Genomic DNA, 16393 nt, shown 5'->3' with positions numbered 1-16393 from the left:
CACACTTTTGTATATTTTTCCACAAAACTGTCCTTTTGAAATGTCACCATTTTCGTGACATTTGCCAGTTCCTTTTTGCTACATCATCGCCAATGTCACCTTTTAATAACTTTTTATATTTATACATATAATAATATATATATATATATATATATATACACACACACACACATACAGGTGTGTGTGTGTGTGTGTGTATATGTATATGTGTATATATATATATATATATATATATAAGCAATGCTGAGAGACTCACATGGATTTTTGATCATAAAGTATTTGCACGTGGGATAGGCGAAGAAAAGTAACATATATGTAAAAATATCCATTCTGGTTTTGATTTATTTATTTCGTTTTTCCGGTGTACATTGTGCAGCTCCCAATTAAGTGCACGTAATATTGTGTATTGATGATTTTCTGTTTCTGGAATCTGGTGTCTTATAATCCTGTAAGGGATGGGTCTTCGGACATGACACAAAAATAAAATTCATTCATTCATACATACATACACACATAAACACACAAAAAAATGAAATGGTATAAGCATGTACAGTATGCTTAATAATATATATATATATATATATATATATATATATAAAAAAATGGTATAAGCATGTACAGTATGCTCAATAAATGACACGAGGCCCAAAATCAATATCCATCCCATAAAAGGCCAAACAACTACTGAAGACACAAAGGAGATGCGAAATGATCACACGCACAGACAGGATGGCAACAAAGAGGTTTAAATTGACAACATCAAATCGTTTCACAGCTCATTACATGAGGCCCTATTAAAGTCAAGGTTCTGGTTTAATATTCACCCCCACAAAACCAACATATAAAACGAAAACAATACAAAATAGACGAAACGTCGCCGGTTTGAAATCCTAACAAAAAAAGGCACCACAACAGAAACCCACACACACGCGCCGCACTGCGCATGCGCGTAGAATCGTCTATTGATGAAAAAAAAGGTCACGAACTCTGACCCGAGCAAATAAACTACAGAAAACAATTTTAAACGCCGTTTACGGTACCGCTTTTTCTCCTGCATCAGTTTCTAGAGAAAGGTAAGCTGTAACCGTGTCTCAATGTGTGAGCCGGAGAGCCTGACGGGAGAGCGGCGGGACACAGGAAGGAGCAGTCAGCGGGTCTGCAGCAGAGCCAGCGGCTAGGCGGCTAGGCGGCGGCTAACTCACCCCGCCGGCTCAAAAAACCCCTGCAAGGTGCACCCCTCGGAGCTGATACCCCCACACCCCACATGCACGGTGAGTATCGCCTCCATAGCCGCCCTGGTTTGAGTGATCGCGGCTGTTTGTGAGCGCATTCAACGCGATCAATGTTGTTAGCAGGTGGGGCTAGTTAGCCTGGGAGCTAACGGTGCTAACCCGCTCAAAACAAAACACGTGTTTGTTCGTAAAGCTCGTCTTTAGGGGGATTTGAGCCGGTAACGGGCTGGAACGGGTGGGTGTTTCTCGTTTATGGGTTTAGATCCGGGTCCAGACAGGGAGACGAGCCTGCAAGTGCCGCCTTTAACCCTTCAATGTTGACCTTTCACCCACAGGAAAAGAAATACCTTTATCTTCCGCATCGATTTTTAATAGCCGGCTGTTTTAGTGGCAGCCCCGTGTTAATATGCTGCTTTTTTCTGTGCATTAATTGTCAATGGGATACAAATATTAAGCTGTTTTATTATTACCAGCTAACGCCGGCTTCGTTTGTAGCACAGGCCACATGTAACATTTACACAGATTGTGTTGTGTTGCCTTATAAATCTACATGCTGCTTTAGATGTTTTTATGCCTCAAGGATTTCTACAATATTCAAGTGTTGAAATAGAAAAAGAACAGAAAACTAAGTCTAACTTAAACTAAGCTCATAATTTTTGGCACTAGAAAAAAAAAATCAAATAACAGTTAAAGATAGTGGTATGGAAATAGAAAGAGTATATGAAAATAAGTTCCTGGGGGTAATAATTGATGATAAACTTAGCTGGAAATCACATATAAATAGTGTAAAATCAAAAATGTCTAAAACCCTAGCAATATTAAATAAAACTAATGATTTTTTCTGTCAAAGAGCACAGTTTTTGATGTATAACTCGCTCATAGTTCCATACATGACTTATTGTGTGGAGGTATGGGGTAACACCTATAAAACAAATACAAACCCTATTTTCCTGTTACAGAAAAGAGCGTTAATATAATAATTAATGATAATTAATTATGATAATTAATATATCTGATTATTATAAACCAACAAATAATCTTTTGGTTTATAATCTTTTTATTAAATATAATACTTTAAAATTCCATGATATAGTAGAGCAGAAAACTGTTTTATTTGCCTTTAAAGCCCAGCAGAAACTGCTTCCAAACTACATTCAGGACCTGTTCCAGATAAAAGAAACCCGCTATGACCTGAGGGGGAAACTCATGTTTGAGATGAGACAGCAAGAACTAATATTAAAAAGAGATGTACATCAGTTAAGGCAAGAGAAATTTGGAATAGCTGTAATAACAACCTAAAAATGCGTAGTTCCATCTTCAAGTTTAAGGAAATGTTTAAAGAAAATACTGTAAATAAATATAAAACACTATAATTATAAAGTGTACTATCTAAAACATTCAATTTTATATTTTGTCTTACTTATTTTTGTCTTCTTTATGTAGTGTTTGTTTCCACGGAGTAAAGTTAATGTCTCATATTTATGCTGATCATAAGAAAAAAGGGTAGGCACTATAAGCTACGGCTTCTGCCTACACTTTTTCGGCAAAAGAAATGTTTTTTTTGTTTTTGTTTTTACCTTTTCATCTTGTTCTGCAAAAAAGTGTGTACAAGCCGAAATAAAGATTCATAACAATAACAAAAAAGTAACCTTTACACCACTTATAAACTGATTAAAAACCGCTTTCAGCTTTTAAAAGATACCTGATAAACAACCATCTCAGTGGCTTAAGACTGATTTAAAAACAACTGATTTAAAAACTCCTTAACACCTATATAGATCTTCAGATATTTGAAAATGACTAATGCCCCTACTTCCCACCGTTTTTGTCATATTTTATTATTATAATTGTATTTATTTATTTTATATTTAGTTTTTTATTTTTGTTTTTTTACTTTTGACCTGCTATTTGTTTATGTCCTTGCTTTACAACTTATCTGTTCCATTTACTGTTGCTTACAGTGATGCAGAATGTGTTGTGTGTCTTATAAATCTACATGCTGTTTTATATGCCTCAATGATGTGTTCAATAAAAAAAGAATAATAATAGCTGTAACACTTGTTAAACTTATAAAGCATAATATTGATTAACAAGGTCAACTGATTTTATTAATTGCAATTGTTTATGCCTCTCGATGCATTAATCCGAAATTGTTGTCAAGATGATGTGTCAGTTGTTTACATAAAATACAATACAACAGTTGAATCGTAAAAAAATTAGACGTATTATTGAATTTAAACCAATATTTATCTTCCACAATTATATTTGCATATTTTGGTTTATTTCAATCTCTGCCAACAATAAGCTTATTTTTGAAAGAATTCTTATTTCAAAGGTTGAAACAATTAGCCAAGATATAGCCACATTTCCATCTTGTCTGTACCGCCGTGTTTACAGCAGCTGGTTTATAGATGTGGGATCAGCCACACTTGAGATCAGCACCACAACACTGGAAAGTTAAGGCTGGATCATTCACTCTTATCAGTGTGTGATGTCACAGTATCCTGCAACTCTGAATAGATACGAAAAACACAGGCAGGTACTTTGCTTTTGTGCAATATCTCCTGCGTTTAAGTATTATTTTATTATCATGAGATTAGTAATTTTTAGGTTTGATACTGCTTCTTATTTTCACTTGCTGCAAGTAGTTTTACAGTATTTGTTTTCATTCCCAGAAGAGGGCTGTTGATGTAGAACTGTAACCCATCTATGATTCACTTGATGACAGTTTTCAGACCTAGACAACCCTGTGCCCAACTAAAGCCTTATTATATTTGTATCCATTTATCAAAAACTATTAAGCACTACTCTGCTGTCGCCATCAGGCCAAATGTGAGTGTTCTTTGTATCTGCAGCTGACCTGTTGTGCATTGAAACCGAGGGTGTGACATAAACAGTTGGTGACTGTTATGCTTTTTGTGAAAAGTTGTTGGAGAAAGTAATTTGCTTCATTTGTATTACTTAAATGAATTACTGGATAGTAAAATGATAATGATTGATTGATTGATTGATTGATTGAAATCTTTATTTCGAGCATACAGGAAAAAAAAAACAATTACACAAAAACAAAAAAAAACAGTCATTAAACAAATCAAAGGGAAATAAACCTTCAACAATAATAATACCTTCAATAATAAGGTCTACCTAGTAGCGTCTTATTCAAAGAAAGTTGTCTTGACACCAGAATATTGCTGCCTATGAAATATTTTACATAAACAGCAATAGTCTGATTTGAAGACCATACTGATTAGGCTGCCCGTATTGATCTTCTGTGTACATTCTTTTTTTCTTCCCTTTTTCAAAAATGTATTGGTCATGTGAATGTATAAATGAAAAGTAATCGGCTCTCTTTCTTCACTTCTTTAGGTCTGTAACCCTGATGTGGCACTGATGTGAACGGCAAGATTTGTGTACCGTGTCAGAATGGATGGACAGACTCAGAGGATTCAGCTGGTGTCGACAGAGAACAGCATGGCTTTAGGACACAGAATCCAGGTGAAACAATGGTCTCACCTCCCCCGAAGACTATTATTAAGATCAATCTCTATGTGGATTAATGCAAATCACAGTTTGCACAAACATTTTTCTCAGCTCAGTGCCTTGTGTCTGCAGGAAACATTGACATCCCCTTGTATTATTGTATATTTTATCATAATAGATTGTAACAGATCAGCAGACTGGGCAGAAGATCCAGATCGTCACAGCGCTCGAGCCGTCCTCGCCGGGAAAGCAGCAGTTTATTTTAGCAAATGCAGAGTATTCCTCTGGTGGGAAGGTGATTCTGGCCAAGCAGGAAGGCTCCCCAAACAAGGTCATCCTCACCACCCCAGATGGCTCTGGGGTGAACCAGCTGTTGTTTGCTGCCCCTGAACTGGCTGGACAGCAGATTCAGGTATTCCCTGAAGTTGTTGGTGACTTCCTCCAGACAGTTTTTATAAACAAAACTCCTGAAAAGGTCTTATGACTGAAACATGAGCATGTTTAGTCACTCTGAGCTTACTGCCATGTCGAGTATATTAAATTATTCTGTTGTCTCGGATTGTTTGTCAGTTTGTGACTGAAAGCTCAGACCAGTCTGTAATCAAGCCTGTTGTGGAGTACTGCGTTGTCTGTGGAGATAAGGCATCAGGTAGGAATTAAAATTTGTTAAAAATTTCACTTATTAAAAATAAATACATAAATGATAATAATCCTCCAACCTTATCCCCCTCTTTTTTTATTCAGGACGTCATTATGGAGCTGTCAGCTGTGAGGGCTGCAAGGGTTTCTTTAAACGCAGCATAAGGAAGAACCTGGTGTACACCTGCAGAGGATCCGGGGAATGTGCCATTAACAAACTACACCGAAACCGCTGCCAGTACTGTCGACTGCAGCGCTGTATATCTCTGGGCATGAAACAGGATTGTACGAGACTTTAATACTATTACAGGACTGTCTCACAAAATTAGAATATTGTGATTTTCTGTAATGCAATTACAAAAACAAAAATGTCATAAATTCTGGATTCATTACAAATCAACTGAAATATTGCAAGCCTTTTATTATTTTAATATTGCTGATCATGGCTTACAGCGTAAGAAAACTCAAATATCCTATCTCAAAAAATTTTAATATTCTGGGAATCTTAAACTGTAAACCATGATCAGCAATATTAAAATAATAAAAGGCTTGCAATATTTCAGTTGATTTGTAATGAATCCAGAATGTATGACATTTTTGTTTTTTTTATTTGCATTACAAAAAATAAAGAACTTTATCACAATATTCTCATTTTCTGAGACAGTCCTGTACAAACTGTTGTTAACGTGTAAACGGTCATTCACACGTTTAAAGCCTGATGTTTGTTCTGTCTGTCAGCTGTGCAGTGTGAAAGAAAGCCTGTTGAAGTCACCACCAGAGAAAAATCTGTGAACTGTGCAGCATCCACAGAAAAGATCTACATCCGGAAGAACCTCTGCAGCCCCCTGGCTGCCACGCCCACGTTTGTGTCTGACAAGGAAACTGTGAGGTAAACAGCACTTTCCCAAATGTAACACGTTTGTTGTTAAAACTTTACCTAGTAATATCTTACTGGATTAATATGAACGGTCTTAATACACAGTCAGTAAGCTCGCTGGGATTCTTTTCCTATACGCTGAGTAATGGCGGTACCTAGGGATGGGCGGTATGGACTATAAAATGTATCACGGTAATTTCTGGCATTTATCCCAATAACGATAAAAATGACGATAAAAAAATACCAATACAAAAAGTGTCATGAGCGGGAATCTTTCTTTCTTTCTTTCTTTCTTTCTTTCTTTCTTTCTTTCTTTCTTTCTTTCTTTCTTTCTTTCTTTCTTTCTTTCTTTCGGGCTCATTTCTTTCTTTCTTTCTTTCAGGCTCATTTCTTTCTTTCTTTCTTTCAGGCTCATTTCTTTCTTTCTTTCTTTCAGGCTCATTTCTTTCTTTCTTTTGGGCTAATTTCTTTCTTTCTTTTGGGCTAATTTCTTTCTTTCTTTCAGGCTCATTTCTTTCTTTCTTTCAGGCTCATTTCTTTCTTTCTTTCTTTCTTTCAGGCTCATTTCTTTCTTTCTTTCTTTCTTTCTTTCTTTCAGGCTTATTTCTTTCTTTCTTTCTTTCTTTCTTTCTTTCTTTCAGGCTCATTTCTTTCTTTCTTTCTTTCTTTCTTTCTTTCAGGCTCATTTCTTTCTTTCTTTCAGGCTCATTTCTTTCTTTCTTTCAGGCTCATTTCTTTCAGGCTCATTTCTTTCTTTCTTTCTTTCTTTCTTTCTTTCTTTCTTTCTTTCTTTCAGGCTCATTTCTTTCAGGCTCATTTCTTTCAGGCTCATTTCTTTCTTTCTTTCTTTCTTTCTTTCTTTCTTTCTTTCTTTCTTTCTTTCTTTCTTTCTTTCAGGCTCATTTCTTTCTTTCTTTCAGGCTCATTTCCTCAATTTATGGTTTTTACCGCAAGGTGACAATTTCTTACCGTGGGGAATTTTTTGGACGGTTTATCGTGAACGGTAAAATATCTCCCATTCCTAGCGGTACCATAATGGACAGCATAATAAAAAAGTCTTGTATTTAGTTTTTTTATAATTTACATACCATAAAAATTAAAGCATTTACCAACATGCATTCCAGCAGATCAGCATCTCTCTTCAGTAGAGTGATTCAGCCCCTCTCTCACATATTCCCCATTTTCTCAGAGATTTTAGTATAAAGATGTACAAAAGAATCCCTCTTTATTCTGCCTCCACTGTGCATTCACAGTGATCCCATGAAGGCGAAATAATCTCTTCCCTGTGTGAGCTTTCACAAAGCATTACAGCATTCTGCGATCTGAAGACCTTTACTCTACTTCGCAAGTCCCCAGTGTCTCTTCACACTGGCTGGCGGTGAAAGAACACGATTGCCAGTAAAAGAAAGAAAGGTATCTACCTGATTGTTGCGGTGGGACACACACAGTAGTGTTGGCCTCAGATTCCCCATCTGTGCTGGCATTCGGGTTGCTACTGAGGAGGGAGATGCTTCTGCAGGAGGAGGATGATGATGGTCTTAGTTTAGGGGGCGACGCTTCTTCCAGGTTTCCAAGCACAGAAACGGCCTTCGCTCAGTAGTTAGTGCCCATAGACAGACAAGTTTTTGAGCCGTTTCCGCTCTACTTCCTGAAGTCCTTCCGTCGATGCAATCCAGTTCCGTTAAAGTGCTGAAGACGAATCTGAAAGCGCCCTTTCAGATTCATATTCACAATGTCAGATTCGTATTCACAATGAAGGAAATTCACCCATAAAACTGCAATCTGTATTCAAAATCTTGTAAAGTGTCAACTTTATGACTGGTATTTGCACAGAGAAAATACACACTACATATTATATGTATGATTTGACTTAAACAAATGTTTACAACATTTTTATTTATGCATAACTGTAGAATAATATGCACACATTTGATTTATGTGCATGAATTCCATTGACAGTTCCCTTACCACATAACATGTCATATGATATAATAGATTGTACACATAGCCTACAATAAATATATAACATATGTTGTATATAATATAATATATATATATATAATAGAGAAAATATAAATAACATTGGGCTTGCAGAAATCCACTTTATGAAGAAAATGCGTTATTATTATTATTATTATTATTATTATCATCATCATTGCATTACACACACTTTGCACTCTAGCCAAGTAGACTATGATGTAGTTCGGATATCAAAAATAAAGACATATAGGTCAAATAATCTTGTTACCTTCCATATGATCGCAGCTGAATGGGGACACGATCTCCTGGTCCAGCAACACACGAACATCCTGCAGTTTTGACTTCTCCAGCTTCAGTGCCCAAGCATTATTACGAATTGTTCAAACACTGGCTAGACTCGACATTTGCTTTAAAAAAAACAAACGATCATGTTTGTATGACATGACACAACCGACTTTGTTGCTGTGCAGATATTGATAAGCCTCAGAGGCTTTCAGATTGTCCATTGCTTTTCCATCTATTGCCATGGATTGCACGAAGTAGGAGCAAATCTTGCTGTACGTTCTGCTGGGCCGTGTCGTCATGTTATCCTCCCAGTTCTGCACTGAATTCGGGTGGGGAGAGTAACGCCATCTCCAGTCAAAGTAGTACAACCGTGTTCCCATTGCAATGACATAGTTGTCGACATTAAAAGCTCACGAGCAGCGAGGCTTTTTAAATGCATTTGTGTAGGGTAATGGCGTCACCCAGGTCTTGGCGCGTAAAACTTGTCTATAGTTGACACAGTTCGTAATACGGTCAGTGTCTGCCTCTCTGTCCCCATGAAACAAACTAATAACTGAACACCCTTGCAGCTTTGTTATGCTTTTTTTTTTTTTTTACCAGGGGTAATTTACAGAGCACTCATTTCATCTCCACTCTGCTACTTCCCCAAAAGGCAGAACAGTGTTGTAACAGCCGCAGAGCATGTTATGCTGTTCCACGTTGGTGCATTCACATGTCACATTGGAGGGGGAATAAAGCAGCTTTAATGTTGAACCGACGGCATATGTAGGCCATGGTGGGACACCCTTAACCATAAACTACACCGTACCCCTCATGTACGGTCGTTGCTGTGGGGGTCGCTCCATCAGGGCCGGCCAAGTGTGGAAGATCCCCATGAGGAAAAAGCACTGGAGTAAAATATGGAAAAGTAAAAACAACATTAAAATAAACCCAATAACAAAATAAAAAAAGTTAATATAAAAGAATATGTCCTTGACACAATAATAAGTAGTTAAAATAATAAGAAATAACTAGATAATAATAAACTAAACCACATTAATAAAGTTATAAAGTTATAAGCTAAACTAAAAAGGAAGGTCCTGGGCCTATTTATAAAAATAAACAGTCTCTGCGGCCCTGAGCTTCTCTGGTAGGCTGTTCCACAGGTGAGCACCGTAGTAGTGGAACGAGGGCTCGCCAATAGTTTTTGTTCTAACTTTAGGAACAACTAAAAGGCCGGTACCAGAGGACCTCAGGGTCCGCGAGGGCTCATCATTTAAAAGCAGATCAGATAAATAAGAAGGCCCAAGACCATTAGGACAGTTGTAAACTAATAAAAGAACCTTAAAATCAACCCTGAAGTGCACAGGGAGCCAGTGCAGCGATTTTAAGACTGGTGTAATGTGGTCCTGCCCTCTGCTCTTCGTCAGCACACGTAGTTGTAAACATGAAATACTCTTTTTAGGAAGACCAGAGAGCAGGGAATTACAGTAGTCTATCTACTGGAAATAAAAGCATGCAGCAACACCTCCGTGCTGGCAAGAGAGAGAAATGGATGGACTCTGGCGACGTTTTTAAGATGATTAAATCCTGTTTTTGTTACATTTCTATATATGGAACAAAATCCAGCTCAGAGTCAAAAAGAACGCCCAGATTTCTCACACACTTAGATTTATGTGTTGCAGTTCTGTTAAAATGATCTGTCTCTTGTTTTCAGGACCAATAATTAAGACTTCAGTTTTGTCCTGGTTAACCGCTAAGAAGTTTTCTGCCATCCGTGACTTACTCTCTAAAATACAGTCTAAAAGAACATTAATTGGTTCTGTCATCGGGAGACACAGCGATGTATCGCAAGCATAGAGGAAGGCAGAAAGAGGCAGAAAGAACTGTCTATGTGAATGGAGCTAATGTCACAACCCATCAAAAGTGGTTTCTTTTGAGTAATTCATGATTATGATTTTCTTTATTTTTTTAACTGCAGATTAAAAAAAAAGGATTTAAAAAAAAAAACTTCTACCTAATAGCAGATTTTGCAGTTGTTTTCAAAACATCAACAATCTAGTTTCAATCTAGTTTACAGATTTACTGTAAGTAAGTGTTATTCAATTAAAAACCTCGAACAATATAAGCTTAACAAACATGCAGCAGTTTTGCAAGACATTGGATTAAATTAAATAATCCTGTTCAAAGGTAACAAACGGGCCGGTGTATGAGTGAAAGCTTGTTACTTTCCTGTCAGGATAAATACCACTTGTTACATATATCCATTGATAATTAGCGGTTATATAATGTGAAATCTCTTATGTCAAACCAGGTCTACAAGTTTGCTTGAGTCGAGCATGTTGCTCAACATCCAACAACCCTTCTCCAAGATGGAAAACACCATTTTGGTTCCAGCCTCCCCTGACAAGGTAACGCCGATACGATCAAACCCTAGTTCATACACATTAGACCTGGTTTTTATGTGTTTGACTGATAATCCCTCTTCTACAGGAAGACCCGTCCCAAGGTGACCTCGGTACGTTGGCAAACGTGGTTTCATCTCTCGCCCACCTCAACAAGGCGAGAGAGCTGAGCGATGGTGGGAACGATCAGATGGGATCGGAAACGTTCAGCAACGGTGACAGCGCGATGACGGAGATCCAAGCCGACGATCAGACTGCAAATGACATCACGAGGTGAAACTTGACATAATGAAACCTGAGACTTTTATATCGACCAGTGATTTTAAAATAAGTCGATGCCCGTATTGCAGTTCTTCAGATGCACTAAAAGGAAAACCTGGGGCATTTTTATTTTAATTTTTTTGTGAAGCTCTTAATATGATTTCCTGTAGGGCCATGTGGTTTCTGACTCCCACTTTACTGATTTAATAAGACTGGGATGCAGTAATCTCTGTCTGTTGGGGTTGTGCTGCAGAGCTTTGACTTGTATCATGTAATTACAGTTTGTTTTTTTTGTTTTTTTTTGGTGCATTATGCATAAAAATAAACATGCATGCAGTGACCATATGTTGTGTATTTTTAGAGCTTTTGACACGCTGGCCAAAGTCCTACACCCTGGTGACGGCTCAGCTGCAGAGTCCCTGGAGGCCACGATGCAGCTGATGTCGGGGGATCAGTCGGGTCCCGTGGTGGAGCTGGAGGGACCCCTGCTCTCTGACAGCCATATTCCTTTCAAGGCAAGTGCACATCTGCCGACCACGGCCACCTCCCCGACCAAAACCCCTGCTTGTGGTATACAGTTCATGTTTCCTTCAGATTAAGACTTGAATCACATCAGTTGTGTGAAATAAGACCTGGAAACAGGCAATGACTGCGTTTACATGCAGTCAATAACCCTTTTTAAAACCCGAATATTAGCAATAACCCGGTTATGCACGGCCATGTAAACACCAATAACCCCTTTGAATAACCGGAATTTGCTTATATTCCGGTTTTTAAAAACATGAATATGACCCCTGGGTTACTCCTTTTAAAACCCGAATATTCAGTCATGTAAACGCCTAACGGGATATCCCCATCAAACGGAACACGAATTTGTTTTCTGCGCATGCTCTTTTCGCAAGCAATCTTGGTCTTTTGAGTCCAGGAAATACTTATAAACACGGGGAACGCAAGACCACGCCACACTTTTGGAGGGGAGGAGACTAATCACTTCATAAATGTAATGAAAGATATTGTAACGATTCACAGACCAGGCGGAGACGGCTCGTCGCTTCCACTTGCCAGTTTATTGCCAGGAAGGTATTGAACAGGGTTACAGCCAAAAACAAAGAGCACAAGCAGACCAGAAGTCGTACTTCCCGGGCTAATACCACAACAACTTCAATTAGGACCCCTGAAGAAGAAACTAGGGGCTCAGCCCCCCCCCCCTCCCTCCGGCACGCACCCTTCATGACATCACGTGCATTCCGGTGACGGGCAGAGAGACGAGAGAATTCAGGCTGACCTCGCCCACTTCATAACTTCCACATCAGGGTCGCTACAATATGAATATTTTGTCATTTGTAGACGCCGGTAGAAAGTACCACGTTAGCAAGATTTACAAAAAGGTGCACGAAAAGTTGCGCGGAGCAGGATTTGTAGGAATGCCAGACCAGATCAAGCACCGCTGGAAGACGCTGAAAAAGGCGAACTACAGGGCCGAGAAACAAAACGACTTCTACTGGGCTGTTTATTATCCGCTGTGCTGCTGTTATTGTTGTTGTTTTGAATTTGGATACAGGAAAGAGAAGCGGAGATGACGGGAATTGCGTCATGATGTTCAGCGTCGCTGTTTTGATCCAGATATCCCAAATGATTATTACCATGTAAACAGGGATAACCCTGTTTGCTCACGCATGTAAACGGAATATTCTGAATGTGTCAGTAACCGGAATATTAGCAATAACCTGAATTTTGACTGCATGTAAACGTAGTCATTGTGGCATAGAATTGTCAAATTGGTTTAATTCACCGTATTAATTGTTATAGACTACGTTTACATGCAGTCAAAATTTGGGTTATTCAAAGGGGTTATTGGTGTTTACATGGTCGTGCAAAACCAGGTTATTGCTAATATTCAGGTTTTAAAAGGGTTATTAACTGCATGTAAACGCTGTCACAGATTACTTTTGTAATACTGTATTTGACCCGGTATTTGTACGTTTTGACCGTATAGAAACGTAATTCTTGCGATTGTAAGAATGAGATGTACCTGCTGTACTCTACAACCCTTACTTTTTAACAACTTGTGCTTTTTATTATTTAACCTCTTTTCTTATTATTTTATCATTTTATTTGTTATTTACCGTTTAAAAATTTTTGAAATGTTATTCTTGCCGCTTTTAATGTTGATGTAAAGCACTTTGAATTACCTTGTGTTGAATTGTGATATACAAATAAACTTGCCTTTCCTTTCCTTGTGTGCTCTACAGCTTATGATGCCTTTACCTGTGCCAGAGTACCTCAATGTCAACTACATCTGCGAGTCAGCGTCCCGGCTACTTTTTCTGTCTATGCACTGGGCACGCTCCATACCTTCCTTTCAAACCCTCGGGTAAGAAGAGGTTTCTTTATTTTTTGTTTGTTTAGGTTCTGAATACTCAGTCGAGGATTTTGATTGTTTTTGCCGTTTTCCGATTCATCCTTTTGTTATTCCTTTTGAAGAGCCGATCACGTCTCAGATTAAGCCACAGCCGCTGCGCCTGTCCGTCCATACGTATATTTATATCCATATTTGGAAGTGATTCGTATATTATTGGTCTGGTCTTTGCAGATTGCAATCACAAAAAGCTTGTTCAGACTTGACTCAGAAACGTTTGGTTCCCCCCCGGATTAACGAGGACGCAGTGTATATGAGGAAAAATCACAAAGCCGTGGCAATATGTCATACTAAATTTAAATTAACCACTTATTCATTTACAGCGCTCAAGATGATGACATTAACTTGATGAAAGCCTGCTGGAATGAACTTTTCGCTCTGGGCCTGGCACAGTGCTCCAACGTTATGAATGTTGGGACCATCCTAAGTGCCATTATCAGCCATCTGCAGACCAGTTTACAGGAAGGTAGGAGGCTGTTTGCTGCTTGTAAATCTTCAATACTGCAATATCATTTTCCAAAAGGTTAGACCTGAGCTACGTGTTAAAACCAGGTGCTTCATTTGTCATATTCATCTGTTACATTTTCTGAAAACCCCTCGCCATCCTCTTCCTCTGCATTCCTTGTAAACCATTTTTTAATCTATTTTTCGTCACATACAGAAAAGCTGACCCCAGAGAGAGTAAAAGTGGTGATGGAGCACATATGGAGGATGCAGGAGTTCTGTAACAGCATGTCCAAGCTGTCCCCGGACTCTTACGAATATGCCTACCTCAAAGCCATTGTTCTTTTTAGTCCTGGTGAGTGCGGACAGCTTGCCCGCTAACACAGTGCAGCTTGCATTCTTAACTTGTTTTTGTCCTCAAACATGTACAGAATGCCCTCATTGCTTACTGTGTGCATGCATTCTTCTTGTGCTAGATCACCCAGGCATAGATAATACCCCGCAAATAGAGAGATTCCAGGAAAAGGCCTACATGGAACTGCAGGACTATGTAACCAGAACCTACCCTGAAGACTCGTACCGGTTAGTAGGCGTTTCCTTTTGCACTACCGGTACATTATGTCCACACAGCGGAAAGCTAGAACCCATTTGTGACTTTATCACCGATGTACTTGATGCATGTTTAGGTTCTCTGTCTACTTTTTCCCAGATTATCCAAGCTGTTGCTTCGTCTTCCCGCCCTCAGGCTGATAAGTGCAGCTGTGACAGAGGAGCTGTTTTTCGCCGGACTCATTGGCAACGTGCAGATTGACAGCATCATCCCTTACATTCTCAAAATGGAGTCCACCGACTACAACAGCCAAACGCTCTCCGCCGTCTGACAAACTGTGCCAATTGTGGTTGCGACATTAGATTGTGAAAATGTGACGGATGACTGTTGAGAGAGCCCGTCGGACCGGTTATAGCGTACTGTATTTATGACTCATCCTCTGTGAATTCTGCTTTCTGCTGAACCTGCTTCTACTCCTAACTCCTCGGTAACCAGTCGGCAGAGCAGAGCTCACAAAGAGGACACACGAGATCAACTCCGGTGGCAAGAAAGACTTCAAGCATCTGCTTGTTCGGCTACAACTTTGAAACCTGCATAGTGAAATATGCTTTTTATTGTATAGTGTTTTATTCTACATAGCCTCCATGCCTTTCTTTTTTTCTGCAGATCTTTGTACTTTGAATGCATCAGCATGTTTTTTTTCACTGCTTTTCCTACATGACCATGCTTTTTTTTTTAATTTGACAGTAATTATGAGGATAAACACGTCATCATAATGTGAAAGAAGTTGCGAGACATTATCACAAAAAGGTTAAAACCTTTACCGTTTGTTTGTCAGTCCAAAGGATCGGCAGAGGCACTCGTCAGATATTTGGCATCAGTATGGATCCGAAGTAAATTTGTATATAGATTTGTACATATACACCAAGAAGGCTATAAATGGCAGCACTTGGTAATTTGTGAATTTCGCAATTTTGAAAAATGGATGTGGATAGAAAACTATGGTCATGAAATCGGAAAATAAAAACCTCTTTCAGTCATGTTTCACTGTTGTTTTCACATTCAGACTTCCCTTTTGGCCGAGAATAGTGGAAAGAATTGCCCGTTCTTCCCTGTGAATCTTAAAAAATATATTTAAAACAAGGTTTGCTATGATGGATGTTCCTGTTAGTTGCACAGCAGCTTTTGCTTAAAAAAAGAAAGTGCAGCACACTGGGGGCTTCACTTGTACTCAGTCAAATCTGGAAGAGTCATCTGCTGTGTGATATAATAAGCTGTCCAAGTGGAAGAAAAGGTCGTGCTTGGTTGCAAAAGGAGTTTGAATGCAGGATGTGCCAACTGGCAAAAGCAAGACAATACTTTACATGAAGTCTCTGGCCAGCATTCAGATGTTTAAATATGACATATTTATCTGCAATACATCAACTCCGTTAACTTCTCACCTGAATTATTTAGTCTGACTAACGAAGAAGTTTTGAACATCCTGTACTACCTCATCACATTAAACAATCCCGTTTCCCGTGTTCCCAGTTGACTGCCTTGTTTTGACAGCTGCACGGAGAACTGCCTCAGGAACTTTGGGTTTATATCCGTACACGTTTACAGGTTTGAGCTTTTAATCGTTGGCCTTGCTTCTGTAACCGGCAGATTGTTTACATGTTCCTTCTGAATTAATAATGCTAAAACCACATCCAACCCGTGAAACTCATTGTGTTTCGTGTCAGCTGACTAAAAGGTGGAAATTGTTGCACGGCGCTGGACAAGGGGACTTGACTTCCAGTGTGTTTTTTTTTTTAGGCTATTAATTTTTCATTGCAGATCTGCAGAGCCGAGGCCAGTGTC

General features: G+C 38.8%; 1 protein-coding gene across 1 annotated transcript; it reads left to right on the top strand.

Annotated features, from left to right (window-relative positions):
- Nucleotides 1–956: 956 nt before the first annotated feature.
- On the top strand, nt 957–16305 carry nr2c1 (nuclear receptor subfamily 2, group C, member 1). Its single transcript, XM_061720988.1, has 14 exons — nt 957–1271; nt 4599–4727; nt 4891–5124; nt 5283–5361; nt 5457–5636; nt 6090–6240; nt 10787–10883; nt 10966–11150; nt 11500–11653; nt 13391–13512; nt 13881–14023; nt 14219–14356; nt 14478–14583; nt 14711–16305. Exons 2-14 carry the CDS (start codon nt 4656–4658, stop codon nt 14880–14882), a joined length of 1833 nt encoding a protein of 610 aa, XP_061576972.1. The 5' UTR covers nt 957–1271; nt 4599–4655; the 3' UTR covers nt 14883–16305.
- Nucleotides 16306–16393: the final 88 nt, after the last annotated feature.

The sequence above is a fragment of the Cololabis saira genome, chromosome 5 (assembly GCF_033807715.1).
Source record: "Cololabis saira isolate AMF1-May2022 chromosome 5, fColSai1.1, whole genome shotgun sequence".
Lineage (NCBI taxonomy): Eukaryota > Metazoa > Chordata > Actinopteri > Beloniformes > Belonidae > Cololabis > Cololabis saira.
This window is presented reverse-complemented; position numbering and strand designations above follow the sequence as displayed.

What these genes read in the sequence shown, in the direction of transcription:
- nr2c1 (XM_061720988.1), top strand. Translation starts at nt 4,656, where the DNA reads ATGGATGGACAGACTCAGAGGATTCAGCTGGTGTCGACAGAGAACAGC. An exon ending in CTTTAGGACACAGAATCCAG is followed by an intron (nt 4,728 to 4,890) that starts GTGAAACAATGG and finishes TTATCATAATAG; the next exon opens with ATTGTAACAGATCAGCAGAC. An exon ending in TTCCAGCCTCCCCTGACAAG is followed by an intron (nt 10,884 to 10,965) that starts GTAACGCCGATA and finishes CCTCTTCTACAG; the next exon opens with GAAGACCCGTCCCAAGGTGA.